This window comes from Salmo salar, chromosome 05 (assembly GCF_965601325.2).
Source record: "Salmo salar chromosome 05, fSalSal1, whole genome shotgun sequence".
NCBI classification, from domain to species: Eukaryota; Metazoa; Chordata; class Actinopteri; order Salmoniformes; family Salmonidae; genus Salmo; species Salmo salar.
The window spans coordinates 39106345-39124140 of NC_138295.1; the positions used below are offsets into that span (position 1 = coordinate 39106345).

Below are 17796 nucleotides of genomic sequence, written 5' to 3' on the forward strand. Positions count from 1 at the left end.
CGTGTGCGTGTGTGTGCGTGCATGCGGACATGTTTAACTATTCCACAAGAATAGAAAACCAACTACATTTTTACCAACTAGGGACGTTTTGTTAGTCCCCACAAGGTCAAATGCTATTTCTAGGGGGTTTAGGGTTAATGTTAGAATTAGTGTTAGGGTTAGAATTGCGTTAAGGGTTAGGGCTAGGAGCTAGGGTTAGTTTAAGGGTTAGGATTAGGAGCTAGGGTTAGGTTTAGGATTAGGAGCTAGGGCTAGGTTTAGGGTTAGGGTTAAGGTTAGGTTTTGGGTTAAGGTTTTGGTTAGGTTTATGGTTAGGGTTAGGGTAAGAGTATGGGTTAAGGTTAGATAAAAGGTTACGGATTATGGAAAATTGGATTTTGAATGGGACTGAATTGTGTGTCCACACAAGTTTAGCTGTACAAGACGTGTGTGTGTGTGTGTGTGTGTGTGTGTGTGTGTGTGTGTGTGTGTGTGTGTGTGTGTGTGTGTGTGTGTGTGTGTGTGTGTGTGTGTGTGTGTGTGTGTGTGTGTGTGTGTGTGTGTGTGTGTGTGTGTGTGTATGCACTGTGATACGTTATCACCTTGACCTGATAACAGGAGGGAGGCAGACACCTTGCGACTCACAAGGAGAAAATAGGGTGGAGCTTACAGGTGTGTGGGGTCTGGTGGGGCTGGAGAGAGGTCGTCAGGTAAGGGGATTAAGAGACAGAGATGTGTGTTTGTGGGTGAACCCATATGTAAGCAGGAGAGATGAGGCATAGACACTTGGATAGAAAATAAGTTGTGGGACAGAGAGCAACAGCCACAGACAGATAGAGCAAACGAGAGGAGGGGAAAAGGTAAATAAAAGATTGGTAGGGAATGCAAGACAGAGAAAAAGAGACCCACATGAAAAGATTTAACACAAGATCAGTGAAGTGATTCCAGAGAGAACAACTCCGCTAACTCTGAAAGCTGCGTGTTCTCGACTAAAAATACCATCTAATACCAGTAAAAATACACAACAACTGTCTGAGACTCCTTATAATGACCCATTAAAGAACATTCCAGTCCTCTCAAAAGTCCTGGGGCAAATCTCAAATAAGGACACTCTATGGTGAGCTCTTGTGAAAAGTAGTGAAATGCTGTATATGAAGAAGACAGAAAAGAGACGTAGAAGGATAGCATGAGAGCTAGCATCGAATTAACTTGCTAAGCATGGGGGCGAGTTGTACAAAAGTACCGTGGCTAATTCAGATCTGTATGCTGACTGGCATCTTGTTTTGAAAGGCTTCCCTAATTGGAGGACAGCTTGTTTACCATGCATTGTGAACAGGTATGAAACTAAATTATAAATTGTATTTATATGCAAGGGGAAGACTATTAAAGTTATTGTCAAAGTATATTAACCACGGTAGAGAGAAAGAGAACAAGGGGGGGCAAGAGAAAATGAGTCATACACACATGCGCGCACACGCATCATGAACGAGTCTTTGGTTCCCATACAGCCTGACGGAGTCGAGGAACGTTAGAGCAGAGAGGAGGAAAGTAGAGAGGGATGACACAGTACAGGAGTTGGAGTACCACTGAGACTGCGGTGAGTTTAACACGTTATCTTATTCCAATGTCAGTGACAAATGAGTACATTTGTACCAGGTGACAAAAACGCTAACCTATTAAACGGTCAAATTCTACCACATAACTTCCTCAGGAGCTGAATACATAAATGCCTTTACTATCAAGACCTGTTTTTGACCAAGTTCAAAAACCCATTTATAGGTGATCTGTTCTGAAGCTTATTAATAAGCTACCAAAAATGACTTTTCAACTCACTCAGCCAGTCACATGCACTGTTGTTATACAGTGTACACGTAACCTGCACGTAACTGGGAACACAATGACAAAACAGAGGTCACCAATTCTCTGGACCTGAGAATGTGGGAGTGTGAGTGGGTGATCTGTCTATAGAGTGAAACCCGACGGAGCTGTTTGTGTTTCTATTTCAGTAGAAATAGAAGGGGATTTGGCTGAAACAGAAACAGAAACAACTATATCTGGTTATGATTTTATTTGTTTAATCCAGTTGGATAAACACTCCAAACAGTTTACCTGACCGCTCGGTTCTCAGGCAAATCTCTTGTTAAGACAAAGGTGTTTGATCACACGAACAAAAAATGTTAAATTGGTATTCAAAGCATCTCACCAATCATACTGTCTCGGCACTTTGGGGGGGGGGGGGGGCAGGTCGCCTAGTGGTTAGAGCGTAGGGCCAGTAACCGAAAGGTTGCTACAGCAAATCCCCGAGCTGACGAAGTAAAAATCTGTTGTTCAGTTAACCCGCTGTTCCTAGGCTGTCATAGAAAATAAGAATTTGTTCTTAACTGACTTGCCTAGATAAATTAAGGTACAAAACATGAAAAGTCTCATTAGTCATTCCAGGCCCAGCTCTAGAGAAAAAAACACAGCTGAAACTCTTTGGCTGGATTCCAACTTGCTATGCAAGAATGGCTTCCTTTAGCAGGACGGTTAGGTAGATAAATCGTTCCTTTGCTTCCCTTAAAACTACTGATTCAAACCCATCCAGTCCTTTCACCTTTCAATGGTCCTGAAATAACACAAGTAGACTCAGGTCAAGAGAATTGGAATGTAGATCATCTAAAAGATCATGTGAGGTCACTTCCACTTAGCATAAATCCTTGTCCTGTCACTGTGTCGTGACACAATGTATACAAAGACCCCCCAAAAATACTAAACACTAATTATACTGTCTCATTATACTGTCTAAGTCCCAAATGGCACCCTATTCCATATATAGTACACCACGTTTGACTAGGGCCCATAGGGTTCCTAAAGGGCTCCGGTCAAAAGTAGTGCACTGTGTAGGGAATAGGATGTAATTTGGGACAAAGACCAAGTCTATCTAACAATAACAGGTCAACTCCTCTCTGTATGACACAACAACAATTGGTCTTCGAAGATACAGTTGAATTCGGAAGTTTACATACACTTAAGTTGGAGTCATTAAAACCCGTTTTTCAAGCACTGCACAAATTTCTTGTTAACAAACTATAGTTTTAGCAAGTCGGTTAGGACATCTACTTTGTGCATGACACAAGTAATTTTTCCAACAATTGTTTACAGACAGATTATTTCACTTATAATTCACTGTATCACAATTCCAGTGGCTTAGAAGTTTACATACACTAAGTTGACTGTGCCTTTAAACAGCTTGGAAAATTCCAGAAAATTATGTCATGGCCTTAGAAGCTTCTGATAGGCTCGAAGATTTCAGTTTGTTTTTCAATTGAATTGTTCACATTATAGGTCACATTAACAGTAGAAAAAGTTCTGACATGATTTATCTTTGTCTCATTCTTTTACATCACAAAAACCTGGCATTTTTACAGGGGTGTGTAGACTTTTTATATCCACTGTAGGTCTGTAACAGTTTGGGTCTAGAGTGTCTCCCCCTTTGAAGAGGGGGATGACCGCGGCAGCTTTCCAATCTTTTGGGATCTCAGACGATGCGAAAGAGAGGTTGAACAGGCTAGTAATAGGGGTTGCAACAATTGCAACGGATAATTTTAGAAAGAGAGGGTCAAGATTGTCTAGCCCGGCTGATTTGTAGGGGTCCAGATTTTGCAGCTCTTTCAGAACATCAGCTATCTGGATTTGGGTGAAGGAGAAATGGAAGAGGCTTGGGCAAGTTGCTGTGGGGGTTGCAGGGCTGTTGACCGGGGTTGGGGTAGCCAGGTGGAAAGCATGGCCAGCCGTAGAAAAATACTTATTGAAATTCTCAATTATAGTGGATTTATCGGTAGTGACAGTGTGTCCTAGTCTCAGTGCAGTAGGCAGCTGGGAGGAGGTGCTCTTATTCTCCATGGACTTTACAGTGTCCCAGAACTTTTTGGAGTTTGTGCTACAGGATGCAAATTTCTGTTTGAAAAAGCTAGCCTTTGCTTTCCTAACTGCCTGTGTATATTGGTTCCCAACTTCCCTGAAAAGTTGCATATCGCGGGGGCTATTCGATGCTAATGCAGTGCACCACAGGATGTTTTGTGCTGGTCAAGGGCAGTCAGGTCTGGAGTGAACCAAGGGCTATATCTGTTCCTGTTTCTACATTGTATTGAGGTGTTGTGTTCATATTTTAGACAATCATATCATACACTTTCTCTCTCAAATTCCAACACACACCAAAAAAATACCGAAGTCAAATCAATTCAGAAATACACATAGAGAAACGTGAACACCATAGTTCTTTAAACACACAGATGTACTGAATATGTATTTGTATTCATTTATTTTAATTGCGCTTTATTTAACTAGGCAAGTCAGTTAAGAACAAATTCTTATTTACAATGACAGCCTACCAAATGGCAAAAGGCCTCCTGCGGGGACGGGGGTTGGGATAAAAATACAAAAAATAGAACAAAACACACATCACGACAAGAGAGACACCATAACACTACATTAAGAGAGACCTAAGACAACAACATAGTAAGGCAGAAACACATGACAACACAGCATGGTAGCAACACCACATGACAACAACTTGGTAGCAACACAGCATGGCAGCAGCACAACATGGTAGCAGCACAAAACATGGTACAAAAATGATTGGGCACAGACAACAGCACAAAGGCAAGAAGGTAGAGACAACAATATATCACGTGAAGCAGCCACAACTGTCAGTAAGAATGTCCATTATTGAGTCTTTGAATAAAGAGATGAAGACAAAACTGTCCAGTTTGAGTGTTTTTTGCAGCTCGTTCCAGTCGCTAGCTGCAGCGAACTGAAAAGAGGAGCGACAGTGATGTGTGTTCTTTGGGGACCTTTAACAGAATGTGATTAACAGAACGAGGGTTGTACTGTACGTGGAGGATGAGGGTTGCAGTAGGTACAGTATCTCAGATATACAGTGACTACGGAAAGTATTCAGACCACTTGACTTTTTCCACATTTTCTTGGGTTACAGCCTTATTCTAAAATGCATTAAATGTTGTTTTTTTTCATCAATCTATACAATACCCTATAATGACAAAGCAAAAACAGTTTTTTATTATTAATAAAATGTTATTTTATTATTTATTATTAATTTATTACAAATAAAAAACTGCAATATCACTTCTACATAAGTATTCAGACCCTTTACTAAGTACTTCGTTGAAGCACCTGTGGTAGCGATTACAGCCTCAAGTCTTCTTGGATATGACGCTACAAGCTTGGCACACCTGTATTTGGTGCGTTTCTCCCATTTTTCTCTGCAGATCCTCTCAAGCTCTGTCAGTTTGGATGGGGAGATTTGCTGCACAGATATTTTCAGGCCTCTCCAGACATGTTCGTTCGTGTTCAAGTCCGGACTTAGGCTGGGCAACTTAAGGACATTCAGAGACTTGTCCCAAAGCCACTCCTGCATTGTCTTGGCTGTGTGCTTAGGGTCGTTGTCCTGTTGGAAGGTGAAACTTCGCCCCAGTCTGAGGTCCTGAGCTCTCTGGAGCAGGTTTTCTTTAAGTATCTCTCAGTACTATGCTCCGTTCATCTTTGCCTCGATCCTGACTAGTCTCCGAGTCCCTGCCGCTGAAAAACATCCCCATAGCATGATGCTGCCACCACCATGATTCCTTGTAGAGATGGTGCCAGGTTTCCTCCAATCTTTGTTTCATCAGACCAGAGAATCTTGTTCTCATGGTCTGATAGTCTTTAGGTGCCTTTTGGCAAACTCGAAGTGGGCTGTCATGTGCCTTTTACTGAGGAGTGGCTTCTGTCCGGCCACTCTACCATAAAGGCCTGATTGGTGAAGTGCTTCAGAGATGGTTGTCCTTCTGGAAGGTTCTCCCATCTCCACAGAGGAACTCTAGAGCTCTGTCAGTGTGACCATCCTTTTCTTGGTCACCTCCCTGACCAAGGCCTTTCTCCCCCGATTGCTCAGTTTGGCCGGGCGGCCAGCTCTAGGAAGAGTCTTGGTGGTTCCAAACTTCTTCCATTTAAGAATGACGGAGGCCACTGTGTTCTTGGGGACCTTCAATGCTGCAGAATTTTTTTTGGTACCCTTCCCCAGATCTGTGCCTCAACACAATCCTGTCTTGGAGCTCTAATGACAATTCATTCTACCTCATGGCTTGGTTTTTGCTCTGACATGCACTGCCAACAGTAGGACCTTATATAGACAGGTGTGTGCCATTCCAAATCAAGTCCAATCAATTGAATTTGCCACAGGTTGACTCCAATCAAGTTGTGGAAACATCTTAAGGATGATCAATGGAAACAGGATGCACCTGAGCTCAATTTCGAGTCTCATAGCAAAGGGTCTGAATTCTTATGTAAATAAGGTATTTCTGTTTAAAAATGTTAATACATTAGCAACATTTTCAAAAAACTGTTTTCGCTTTGTCATTATGGGGTATTGTGTGTAGATTGCTGAGGAATTTTTTTATTTAATCCATTTCAGAATGTGGAAAAATTCAAGGAGTCTGAATACTTTCCGAAGGCACTGTATGCGTTCTCACATACTGTGAGTCAAACAGACATACAGACACACCCCTTTGTGCCTTGTCTGTGGGAAGTCAGTCTGTAGTGGGGGTATGTCAGGCCAGCAATAGACATTGGGGGCTGCCCAGATATGGACATACACTATGGGAACGAAGCTTTGCCAAAAGTCCTCCAGTAAAACATAGAGTGGGTGAGTCGGAGAGAGAAAGTGTGTGTGTGTGTGTGTGTGTGTGTGTGTGTGTGTGTAATCGGTAGAGGTATATGTTATGGTGAGAATGCGTGTGTGTTTGGGGGATCTGAGAAATAAGTCTGTCTGAAGAGATGAGTCTTCAATTTGGTGCCTTTCCATATGTGGTCAGAGTCAAGGCAAACAGAATCTCTGCATATATTTTTGTCTTTCTTCCTATTTCTTCCTATTTTCTACTCTTTTCCCTTTCTCTCTCACTCCACCCTCCTCTCTACCCTCTCCATCTTTCTCCACCACCCCTGCCCCCCCCATTTCTATCCCTCCCCCACCCCCTCTCTAACACTCTCGCCATGTGGTGGTAAATTATATACCGTTTCAGTGATTAGACTTCTACATTCGAAACCTGGAGCATTTCCCAAATGTCCATTTAAGCATAAGCGGGAGGGAGAGCAAACACCCCTTGCAACTTACTGACGCACATTCACAGACACACGCACACTCACACGCACACGCACACGCACACACACACAGTTTATCTTATCAGCCTCTCTTATTGAATATTCCACCACTAGACATGTGTAACTGCTGCCCTCATTTTCCATCTCACTAATCTTGATAGCTTAGTAAGTGAGCAATATTCGTCTGCTGCCATTTCCTTTCATTTGCTTCCTATTTTCTGATAGTGGAAGTACCTGCACTTGTAAGTAGCTCGGTAAAGTATCTCCTTGCAGTATAGAGGCCATGTTACTTTGTTTTTGGGGCTGTCTGACTTTCTGTTGCTCTGTGTTTTTAGATGAAGTTGTGACCTGAATGCGAAAGCCAGCTGAGTGATATGGATAACATGGAGCAGTGTGGACCAGTCACCAACAGAGGGCAGTGTTCTACAGCCCATCACCACATACTGGACCAACCATCGGACTCCTCATCGCCCCTTCTCTCAGAGGACCTGTGATACACTGACCTCTCCATCCAGAAACCAGTACAATCGGATATATACATATATATATATCAAATATACACAAACATACCAAGGAAAATAGCTCAAACACACAGATGAATGTCCATCCACGTACATCAGTATGGATACAGCCACACCAAGATGAATCTTCTCTAAAGGATTTATCCACTAGTCTGGACTGAGTTGTTGTAGGGCAGGGGTTAGGGTTAGGACTGGGTGTAAGGGAGGGGTTAGGGTTGTGACTGGGACTCCACAGTGGTGTAGGGCAGAGGTAAGTGTCAGGACTGGGTGTAGAGCAGGGGTTAGGGTTGGGACTGGGACTCCAGTGAGGATGCTGTCTATGGTGATACTCGGTGTTTTCCTGTCCCTGCTCATCCTGCTGACAGTGTTTGGTAACGTCCTGGTTTGTCTGGCCGTCTGCGCCACACGACGTCTCCGCTGCCTCACCAACTGTTTCATCGTCTCCCTCGCCATCACTGACCTGCTGCTTGGCATGCTTGTCCTGCCTTTCTCCGCCCTCCTCCAGCTCAGCGATTGGCCTCTGGGGCCGACCATCTGCAACATCTACATCTCATTGGATGTTATGTTATGCACCGCCTCCATCCTCACGTTATTGGCCATCAGCCTGGACCGCTACCTGGCCGTGACCGCGCCCCTTAGATACTCCTCACTGGTGTTGCCGAGGCGAGTTGCCTTTGCTATGGCGTTGGTGTGGGCGGTGTCGCTAGCGGTGTCATTCCTGCCAATCCACCTGGGCTGGAACACTGTGGACGGCAACGTGCAGAATCGCGGCCAGGGGGACAACATGACAGAGTGTAACTTTGAGCTGAACCCATCGTACGCTGTTGTGGACTCCTCCTTAACCTTCTACCTCCCCCTGCTGATCATGTGCTGGACCTACCACCGTATTCTTCGCATCGCCCGGGCGCAGGCAAGGCGCATCATCCACGCGCGCCCCAGACTTAACAACAACAACAGCTCCTCGTCAGCCCCTCGTCAACTCACCTCAGTAACAGCAGTGGCTCTACGGGAACACAAAGCCACAGTGACTCTAGCAGCAGTGATCGGGGTCTTCGTTGTGTGCTGGCTGCCCTACTTCACCCTGTTTACCATTATGGGTCTGAAGAAGCAGAACTACCCAGCAGCCTACCCCGTGGTGCAGTGGCTGGGGTACATCAACTCAGCTCTGAACCCTTTGCTCTACGCTGCCCTAAACAGAGACTTTAGGTCCGCCTACGCCCGCCTGCTGCGCTGTGGTTACTACGGATACGGCAGGGGGAGGGGCCGGCCACCATCCCCCAACACATTCATGACAGGTAAAAGGAACAAGGGTAAAGACAACATACACTGGGAAGGAACATACACAATAACTCATAACTTCAAAATCCTATTTTTTCTGGTGTCTAATCAAATCAAATCACATGAAACCTTATTTGTCACACGCGCCGAATACAACAAGTGTAGACCTTACCGTGAAATGCTTACTTACAAGCCCTTAACCAACAGTGCCGTTCAAGAAGAGTTAAGAAAATATTTACTAAATAAACTAAAGTAAAAAAAAAAGAAAAAGTAACACAATAAAATAACAATAATGAGGCTATATACAGGGGGTATAGGTACCGAGTCAGTGTGTGGAGGTACAAGTTAGTTGAGGTAATTTGTACATGTAGGTAGGGGTGAAGTGACTATGAATAGATAATAAACACTGAGTAGCAGCAGTGTACAAAACAAATGGAGGGGGGGGGGGGGGGGGGGGTTCAGGTCAATGTAAATAGTCCGGTGGCCATTTGATTAATTGTTCAGTAGTCTTATGTCTTGGGGGTAGAAGCTGTTAAGGAGCCTTTTGGTCCTAGACTTGGCGCTCCGGTTTCGCTTACAGTGTGGTAGCAGAGAGAACAGTATATGACTTCGGTGACTGGAGTCTCTGACAATTTTATGGGCTTTCCTCTGACATCGCCTATTATATAGGTCCTGGATGGCAGGAAGCTTGGCCCCAGTGATGTACTGGGCAGTACCTCTTTAGCACCTTATGGTCAGATGCCAAGCAGTTGCCAGACCAGGCGGTGAATCAACCGGTCAGGATGCTCTCGATGGTGCAGCTGTAGAACTTTTTGAGGATCTGGGGACCCATACCAAATCTTTTCAGTCTCCTGAGGGGGAAAAGGTTTTGTCGTGCCCTCTTCACGACTGTCTTGGTGTGTTTGGACCATGATAGTTCGTTGGTGATGTGGACAAAAGGAGCTTGAAACTCTCTACATGCTCCACTACAGCCCCGTCGATGTTAATAGGGGCCTGTTCGGCCCGCCTTTTCCTGTCATCCACGATCAGCTCCTTTGTCTTGCTCACATTGAGGGAGAGGTTGTTGTCCTGGCACCACACTGCCAGTTCTCTGACCTCCTCCCTATAGGCTGTCTCATCGTTGTCAGTGATCAGGCCTACCACTCTGGTGTCGTCAGCAAACGTAATGATGGTGTTGGAGTCGTAATTGGCCACACAGTCATGGGTGAACAGGGAGTACAGGAGGAGACTAAGTACACACCCCTGAGGGGCCCCAGTGTTGAGGATCAGCATGGTAGATGTGTTGTTGTCTACCCTTACCACCTGGGGGCAGCCCGTCAGGAAGTACAGGATCCAGTTGCAGAGGGGGGTGTTTAGTCCCAGCTTAGTGATGAGCTTCGTGGGCACTATGGTGTTGAACGATGAGCTGTAGTCAATGAACAGCATTCTCACATAGGTGTTCCTTTTGTCCAGTTGGGAAAGGGCGGTGTGGAGTGTATTTCAGATTGCGTCCTCTGTAGATCTGTTGGGGCGGCACACGAATTGGAGTGGGTCTAGGGTTTCCGGGATAATGGTGTTGATGTGAGCTATGACCAGCCTTTCAAAGCACTTCATGGCTACCGACAAGAGTGCTACAGTGGCTTGCAAAAGTATTCACCCCCTTGGCATTTTTCCTATTTTGTTGCCTTACAATCTGAAATTAAAATTGATTTTTGGGGCGGTTTGTATCATTTCATTTATACAACATGCCTACCATTTTGAAGATGCAAAATATTTTTTATTGTGACGCAAACAAGAACAGAAGACTTGAGCGTGCATAACTATTCACCCCCCCAAAGTCAATACTTTGTAGAGCCACCTTCTGCAGCAATTCCAGCTGCAAGTTTCTTGGGGTATGTCTCTATAAGCTTGGCACATCTGGCCACTGAGATTTTTGCCCATTCCTCAAGGCAAAACTGCTCCAGCTTCTTCAAGTTGGATGGGTTCCGCTGGTATACAGCAATCTTTAAGTCATACCACAGATTTTCAATTGGATTGAGGTCTGGGCTTTGACTAGGCCATTCCAAGACATTTAAATGTTTCCCCTTAAACCACTCAAGTGTTGCTTTAGCAGTATGCTTAGGGTCATTGTCCTGCTGGAAGGTGAACCTCCGTCCCAGTCTCAAATCTCTGGAAGACTGAAACAGGTCTCCCTCAAGAATTTCCCTGTATTTAGCGCCATCATTCCTTCAATTCTGACCAGTTTCCCAGTCCCTGCTGATGAAAAACATCTGACCAGAGTACTTTCTTCCATATGTTTGGGGAGTCTCCCACATGCCTTTTGGCGAACACCAAACGTGTTTGCTTATTTTTAGGTTTGCAGGTTTGTTGTGGTGCCATGTTCTTTCCATTTTTTAATAATTGATTTAATGGTGCTCCGTGGAATGTTCAAAGTTTAAGATCTTTTTTTATAACCCAATCCTGATCTGTACTTCTCCACAACTTTGTCCCTGACCTGTTTGGAGAGCTCCTTGGTCTTCATGGTGTCGCTTGCTTGGTGGTGACCCTTGCTTAGTGGTGTTGCAGACTCTGGGGCCTTTCAGAACAGGTATATATATATACTGAGATCATGTGACAGATCATGTGACTCTTAGATTGCACACAGGTGGACTTTATTTAACTAATTATGTGACTTTTGAAGGTAATTGGTTGCACCAGATCTTCTTTAGGGGCTTCATAGCAAAGGGTGTGAATACTTTTCCGCTTTAAATTCTTTTGAATTTTTTGTAACAAGTAATTTTTTTCACTTCACCAATTTGGACTATTTTGTGTATGTCCATTACATGAAATCCAAATAAAAATCAATTTAATTTATTACAGACTCGGTCAATGGTGAGACTGTGTGGACAGAATATACAATTCTTGTCTTCTGGTCTTGTATCCCTCTCAGGTGGGGGGAAAGTATGTGGAGGGGAGGTGGATCTATTGTGTGGACACTCCTCTTCCTGCAGGGCGGGGCCAAGTGAGACAGGTATGATGCTACAGGAAGTCAGCAGAGGAACGGCCACGCCGTCTCCTCAGCTAAACAACGGGGCCGCTGTCGCCAACGGCAACGACAGGTGATTGGAGATCACTACTGAGCTAAAAAAAAAGCACAAAATGATCTGTATATTAATCTGTATTACCATTCTGTGTCCTGTGTGTCAGATCCTGCTGACCCTGCGTCTAACTGTGAGGAGGATTCAGTGTCCCACCAGTCATGAACGCTGAGCCCAGCCAGCCTGACCCACACACCTAGCCCAGGGGTCAATCACATCACTGACAAGTAAGACACACCCTGAAGTTATTCATGAGTTCAAATGAAGGTCATTGATGAAAGCCGAAACGTCAATCTTTTAATAGTTACACAAATAACATAAGATGTTTTTTATGGTGAGAAAACGTTGCGCCTTTTTCCTTTCCAATAAAATGTTCATAAAAGTGAACCACTACTCTGTGTTCTCCCCCAGGACACAAGGACTATTTGGCCATCTCCAGAAAGGAGAGCAGGCTACGGATGTGAAGGAACTCATCCAAAATATCACAGGCAATCCAGAACAAGGATTCAGAGGACTTTCAACCAAAAATGTTTTTATCAGATTCTATTTCTATCCCCTCAACCAATGAGCAGTGACTGGGGAAAGCCACGAGTCACTTTGTTCTCGAACACTGATACCTGGAAAGAAATATCACGGGATGGACAGAGAGACAGAAAGACTAAAACTCTCTTCCCAGACTGGTAGTGGACTCTAACCACTGGTGTTATTCATATGAACCTGACTGTAAGCTTCCAATGTAGCAGATACTTTGCCCCCAAGCAATGGAATATGATACCACAATCTGACAAGGAGACTAGACGCTTAGCAATGATTTAATTCATATCAAAATAATCAGTCTTCTGAGAGAAAAATAAAAACAATCTTTGACAGTGTTTCATCTTTATGAGGAATTGTTTGATTGTGCAGCTACTGTATATGGGTCCTCTACGATGTGTTATAGATGTATGTATGTGTACATGTACTGGACTAAAACATGCTCCAGAAAGTCTTGGAATCCAATATTTGTCATTTCTAACCACAGTGCCATCTCTCTGTTCTTGAGAGGCTGTGAAGGTATGCCCCCTCCATCCAGGGATGGTACTGAATGCCGGAGGTGGAGTGGTACAATAAATGGTATTTACCAGTAGTCAAGGATTCTAATAATAGTATAGCATTTATTTGCTTCAGGAGCTCTGTCATGGAAGCCTAATCAGAACTTTGTACAAAAATGATGAAAAATAAAAGTAAAGTTCTTGAAAAAAAATAACATAACTTGTTATTTAGGACAAATTAACAGAGGTTTTTTAGTTTGTAAAGAAATGTGGCATATTGCTGGTCTGCACACATCAACAGCCAGTCGCTTAGGCCCAACCTGCGTGTGTTGTGGTGGTACTAATGGTTTCTCACAACTGATGGCTTATACGGTTGTGGCTAGATGGAAGTGACTTTACGCAGCAGGTTATGAGAACTAACGCAGCAGGTTAGGACATTTAAAATAGCAGGTTAGGAGAATTGGAATAAGGTTAGGAAAAGCTAAAATGCTACAGTTGTCCCCGACGCAACAACTCGATGGAGTTGTACTCCATCTACAGACAACCATAAAAGTCATCAGTTCCAAGAAACCATCCGTAGCCTACCGCCACACCGGTCTGCACACATTAACCTCCTGTCGCTTACAGAAGCAGCATTGAGCTGGCACTGAAATACCTTTAAGAAATACACTGTTTAAGAATTAGCGGGTATGCTAGTAGGCTAGTGCTAACCTCATAGCTAGGTCTACAGAGACAGCTATACAGTAAGGATAATTTTACATAGCAAATATAATTTACCCAAAATAAAATAATCCATTCTTGATTAGAATAAACTAAGTTATATTGAAAATTCAACCAAAATTACCCCCCCACCCCCCCCCCCCCCCCCACCCAGTCTGTAGAAATATAGGATAACTGAAACTAAAATCAATGTTAGGCCTACAAAACTCAAGGAAAGAAACCGAGCGCTCGATCAACCTTAATGACAGTCCCAAGGAGGAGACTTGTGAGTGAGATGTGTTCACAAACGTTCTGATGAGGCAGAAACTGTCTTGGAATCTGATATTTGTCATCTCATTTCTAACCACAGCAGGCTACAATCAGTGTTCTCTATTTCCACAATCCATCCAATCGAGTCAACAAAGCACATGAATCATATCTAAAGAATGCTTACTGATATAGAGATAAGTGAGGAGAATGGGCAGATACGAGTGCCTGTTCTCACATACAATATGGAGGTCAGTTTTGGTCTTAGAGCTTTATCCAATCAGATCCGCTTTAGCCAACATCCGCATAGCAGTTGTTTTGGTGTGTCAAAGGTAGAACTGCTTTAGAGCTGTCAAATCCACAAGTGGCTCCCGGCATTACACCTAAAGTGAACATTGCCAATGTCTGCACGGAGTTGCATTAACAGAAATCCCATGCAGCCTTGTTTACAAGTTTCAACACCGGAACTTGAGTTGTAATGTACACCTCATTAGGATTGGAGTAAGAGATGGATTGAAATGTACATAATGGGTACCTGGAGGAAAATGGGGGAGGGTCATGATTTTTCAATTTCAGTCAATTTAGATGTTTATTTTTTTATGGAACCTTTATTTAACTAGGCAAGTCAGTTAAGAACAAATTCTTATTTACAATGACGGACTCACCGGCCAAACCCAGACGACGCTGGGCCAATTGTGTGCCGCCCTATGGGACTCCCAATCACGGCCGGATGTGACGCAGCCTGGATTCAAACCAGGGACCGCTGCGCCACTCAGGAGTCTTAAAGAGGAGGGTATAGTATTTTTAAATCTAGTCCAGGGGAGGGTCATGTCATTTGTAATTGATGAAATGTGAATATGTCTCAGTGTTTTAGTAGGAGTTGCTTATAAGGCTATATATCGATGTGTGTTTCTTTCCCATGATGTGGGATTATTTATCAGAGTTATTGACCTCCCAAAAAGGCAGATTTGAGTAACTTACATTGTGGTGCTGAAACTTGAAGAAGCAGCCGCGGCACAATCAATCGGAAATGGACAGCTCATGGTGCTGAGAAGACATTTCAACCGTCTTTATTTTAGACTTCACGAACAACAGGAGGGCTTTGTGTTGGAGCCTATTTCTTCCTATTTAAGAACATAAGGTAGGCCTACCTGTTTGACAGACGAAATTAGGCTATAGGCTGCTATATCCATAGATTTGTCGGTCAATTCCTCTACCCACCATGCACTCTTTAAATAGCCTACCTCCGTGAAGGTCTGTTATTAAGTGAAAACCAATACTGGAATTGTGGGAGTATGAGAGGGTATGCCATAGACCTGCACAGACCTACCTACCCCTTGTTAGCTTAAGCTTTTTAAGAAAATAAAACTGATTCGAAAATATAAAGTGATTTATAACAGCGCTTCGGTCCGCGATGCTTTAAGCTAAAAGCAAGCTGTTGTGACTCCAGTGCATATGGGAATATCACTGTTTCATTTCTTTGGCATTCAGAGGCTGAGCTACAATGTTTAATAGCCGAGGAGACAAAAACACGACTTTGCTTGGGAAGTAATCTAATTCTCTCACTGTCAATTGATTAAGCTGTTCACTTTCTGTACAATAGACAATGTTTAAATCCAGACAGCTTTTAGGGAAACATGTGTGACCTTCTCTCGTTGGGTTAAGCCACTGAAGAAGAGTAGCCAGAAGTTCATTAAAGCTTACGTTTTTCTGCGTTGGTAGGCTTACTCTGTCTGAGGTGGAAAGGTAGGCCTAACTTTTGAAATGACCATGCTCAGATTCCTAATGATGTCTCTGTCACGCCCTGACCATAGAGAGCCTTTTATTCTCTATGTTGGTTAGGTCGGGGTGTGACTAGGGTGGGTAATCTAGGTTGTTTTATGTCTATCTTGGCCTGGTATGGTTCCCAATCAGAGGCAGCCATTTCCCCACTGGTTTTTGTGGGATCTTATTTTGAGTTAGTGCATGCTGCACCTCTTATGTTACGGTTCGTTGTTGGTTTCCTTTTTGTTTTTTAAGTTTCACAAAAATAAAGATGTGGAACTCAGAGCACGCTGCGCCTTGGTCCGTCTCTCCACACAATCGTAACAGTCTCAGATTTTGTTATTTGCAAACAGGGACCGTTCCGTTGCAAACAAGACACACAGATTTGGCATTGGAGAAATATGAATAGATGAACACATAGGCCTATCTCTCTGTGATTTCAGTAATTTGTGTGGTATTAAAAAAGATTCCGCTAATATGTAAAATGACATAGAATGTTAATGAAAAGCCATTTTTTCTCGGACCTGCAAATACAATGATAGATTCATGCAATGCTTTTACTATAAAGGAGATATTTCCACCCCTACTCTTGTCCACGGTGGTCTGCAAACCCACAGCCTTCTGGCCCGCAGCTACGTGTACTATCAAAATTCCTGCATTGCCATGAAATGCTTACAGGACGAAGAACAGTTTCTAAAATGGCATATCTTAGGCCCTGGTCTGTCCAATAAGTGAGGTTAAACAGTAGACATGTTCTCTGCTATCCATTTTATGTTTTAATTATTATTTTGGGTATACGGGAGTGTCATCCATTTTCATTTCAGAGATGTCCAATTTTCTCCATGTAAGCCTTATAATGCTGTAAATAACATTCACTCCCTAATCATTTCTATATAGCCTACACTTTCTTGTCCTGAACTTCTAACGAGAGTGGGGCGGGTGTCACGACTTCCTCCGAAGTCGGTCCCTCTCCTTGTTCGAGCGACGTTCGGCGGTCGACGTCACCGGTCTTCTAGCCATCGCCGATCCACCTTTCATTTTCCATTTGTTTTGTCTTGTCTTCCCACACACCTGGTTTCAATTCCATCAATTATATGTTGTGTATTTAACCCACTGTTCCCCCCATGTCCTTGTCTGGTATTGTTTATTGTAAGTGCTTGTGCATGTTATGTCTGGTGTGCGTCGGGTTTTGTACCGATTGTTCTGTTTTCCGGTGCTTTTTATTATTAAACTGCTCCGTTGGAAACACCGTTTTTGCTCTCCTGCATCTGACTTCTCTGCCGCCAGTACGCACCCATTCCAGCGGGTGTGGCTTCTGTGACAATGATCTCCAGAGGAGGGGTGTCACTAGTTACCACAGCCACAAAGTCAAAATTGGCTATAATCATGAAAATGCATGGTTTATTTTTTTAAAGATTAGGGTTAGGCATAAGGTTAGCAGTGGGGTTAAGGTTAGGCATAGGTTAAAAATCTGAATTTAAAGAGCGACTGACCCTAAAAACCAACTAATCCCTTTAAAAACAGACTATATGGCATTGATATGAGTCAGAATTTTTTTTTCGCCAAAATTGACTACAAAGTGTAAATAGGATCATTTTTGGTCATTAAGTCAGTCTCGTCTAAAGTTTGGAGTAATGAGTAAATTAAGGTTGGGTTTGGATTACAATTATGTCAACAATTCATGCCCCCTTTTGCCAACCTCCATGTGCAAATCGCACCTCGGCCCCTTTGCTTCGCTTCATGATTGGGGCTCCTTTGTTTCATCTGCCCCCAAAGGATCACGGCCGCTTGAGACTGAAAAGCCCTATAGGGCTTGACCACAGCCGACTATGGTTTGCATGCCCTGTGGAAGGACCCTAGTACCCTACCATGCAGACGGAATATGTGGTTGGAGTCCATTGGTCCCTAATGGTGGTGAGTATACTGGTAGCTAGACCATAGACTGCTGATTAAGTATCTGGTTTTGTATATTTTCATTATCACTATCACTATCATTGCTAGCATAGCTGATGTTACCTAACTAGCTAGCTAACTACCTAACTAGCTAGTTACCGAGCTGGGAATGCC

At 43.6% G+C, this 17796-nt stretch overlaps 1 protein-coding gene across 2 annotated transcripts; it reads left to right on the plus strand.

The window, feature by feature from the left end:
• Positions 1–1452: 1452 nt before the first annotated feature.
• LOC106604871 (histamine H2 receptor) lies at positions 1453–12840 on the plus strand. Of its 2 annotated transcripts, none has more exons than XM_082975206.1 (5): positions 1453–1576; positions 7449–8929; positions 11821–11989; positions 12078–12195; positions 12380–12840. In XM_082975206.1, exons 2-4 carry the CDS (start codon positions 7945–7947, stop codon positions 12085–12087), a joined length of 1164 nt encoding a protein of 387 aa, XP_082831332.1. In that variant the 5' UTR covers positions 1453–1576; positions 7449–7944; the 3' UTR covers positions 12088–12195; positions 12380–12840. The 2 variants fall into 2 exon arrangements, with proteins under 2 accessions (XP_082831332.1, XP_082831333.1); XM_082975207.1 differs by having other exon boundaries at positions 11821–11901.
• The last annotated feature ends 4956 nt before the right edge of the window (positions 12841–17796 follow it).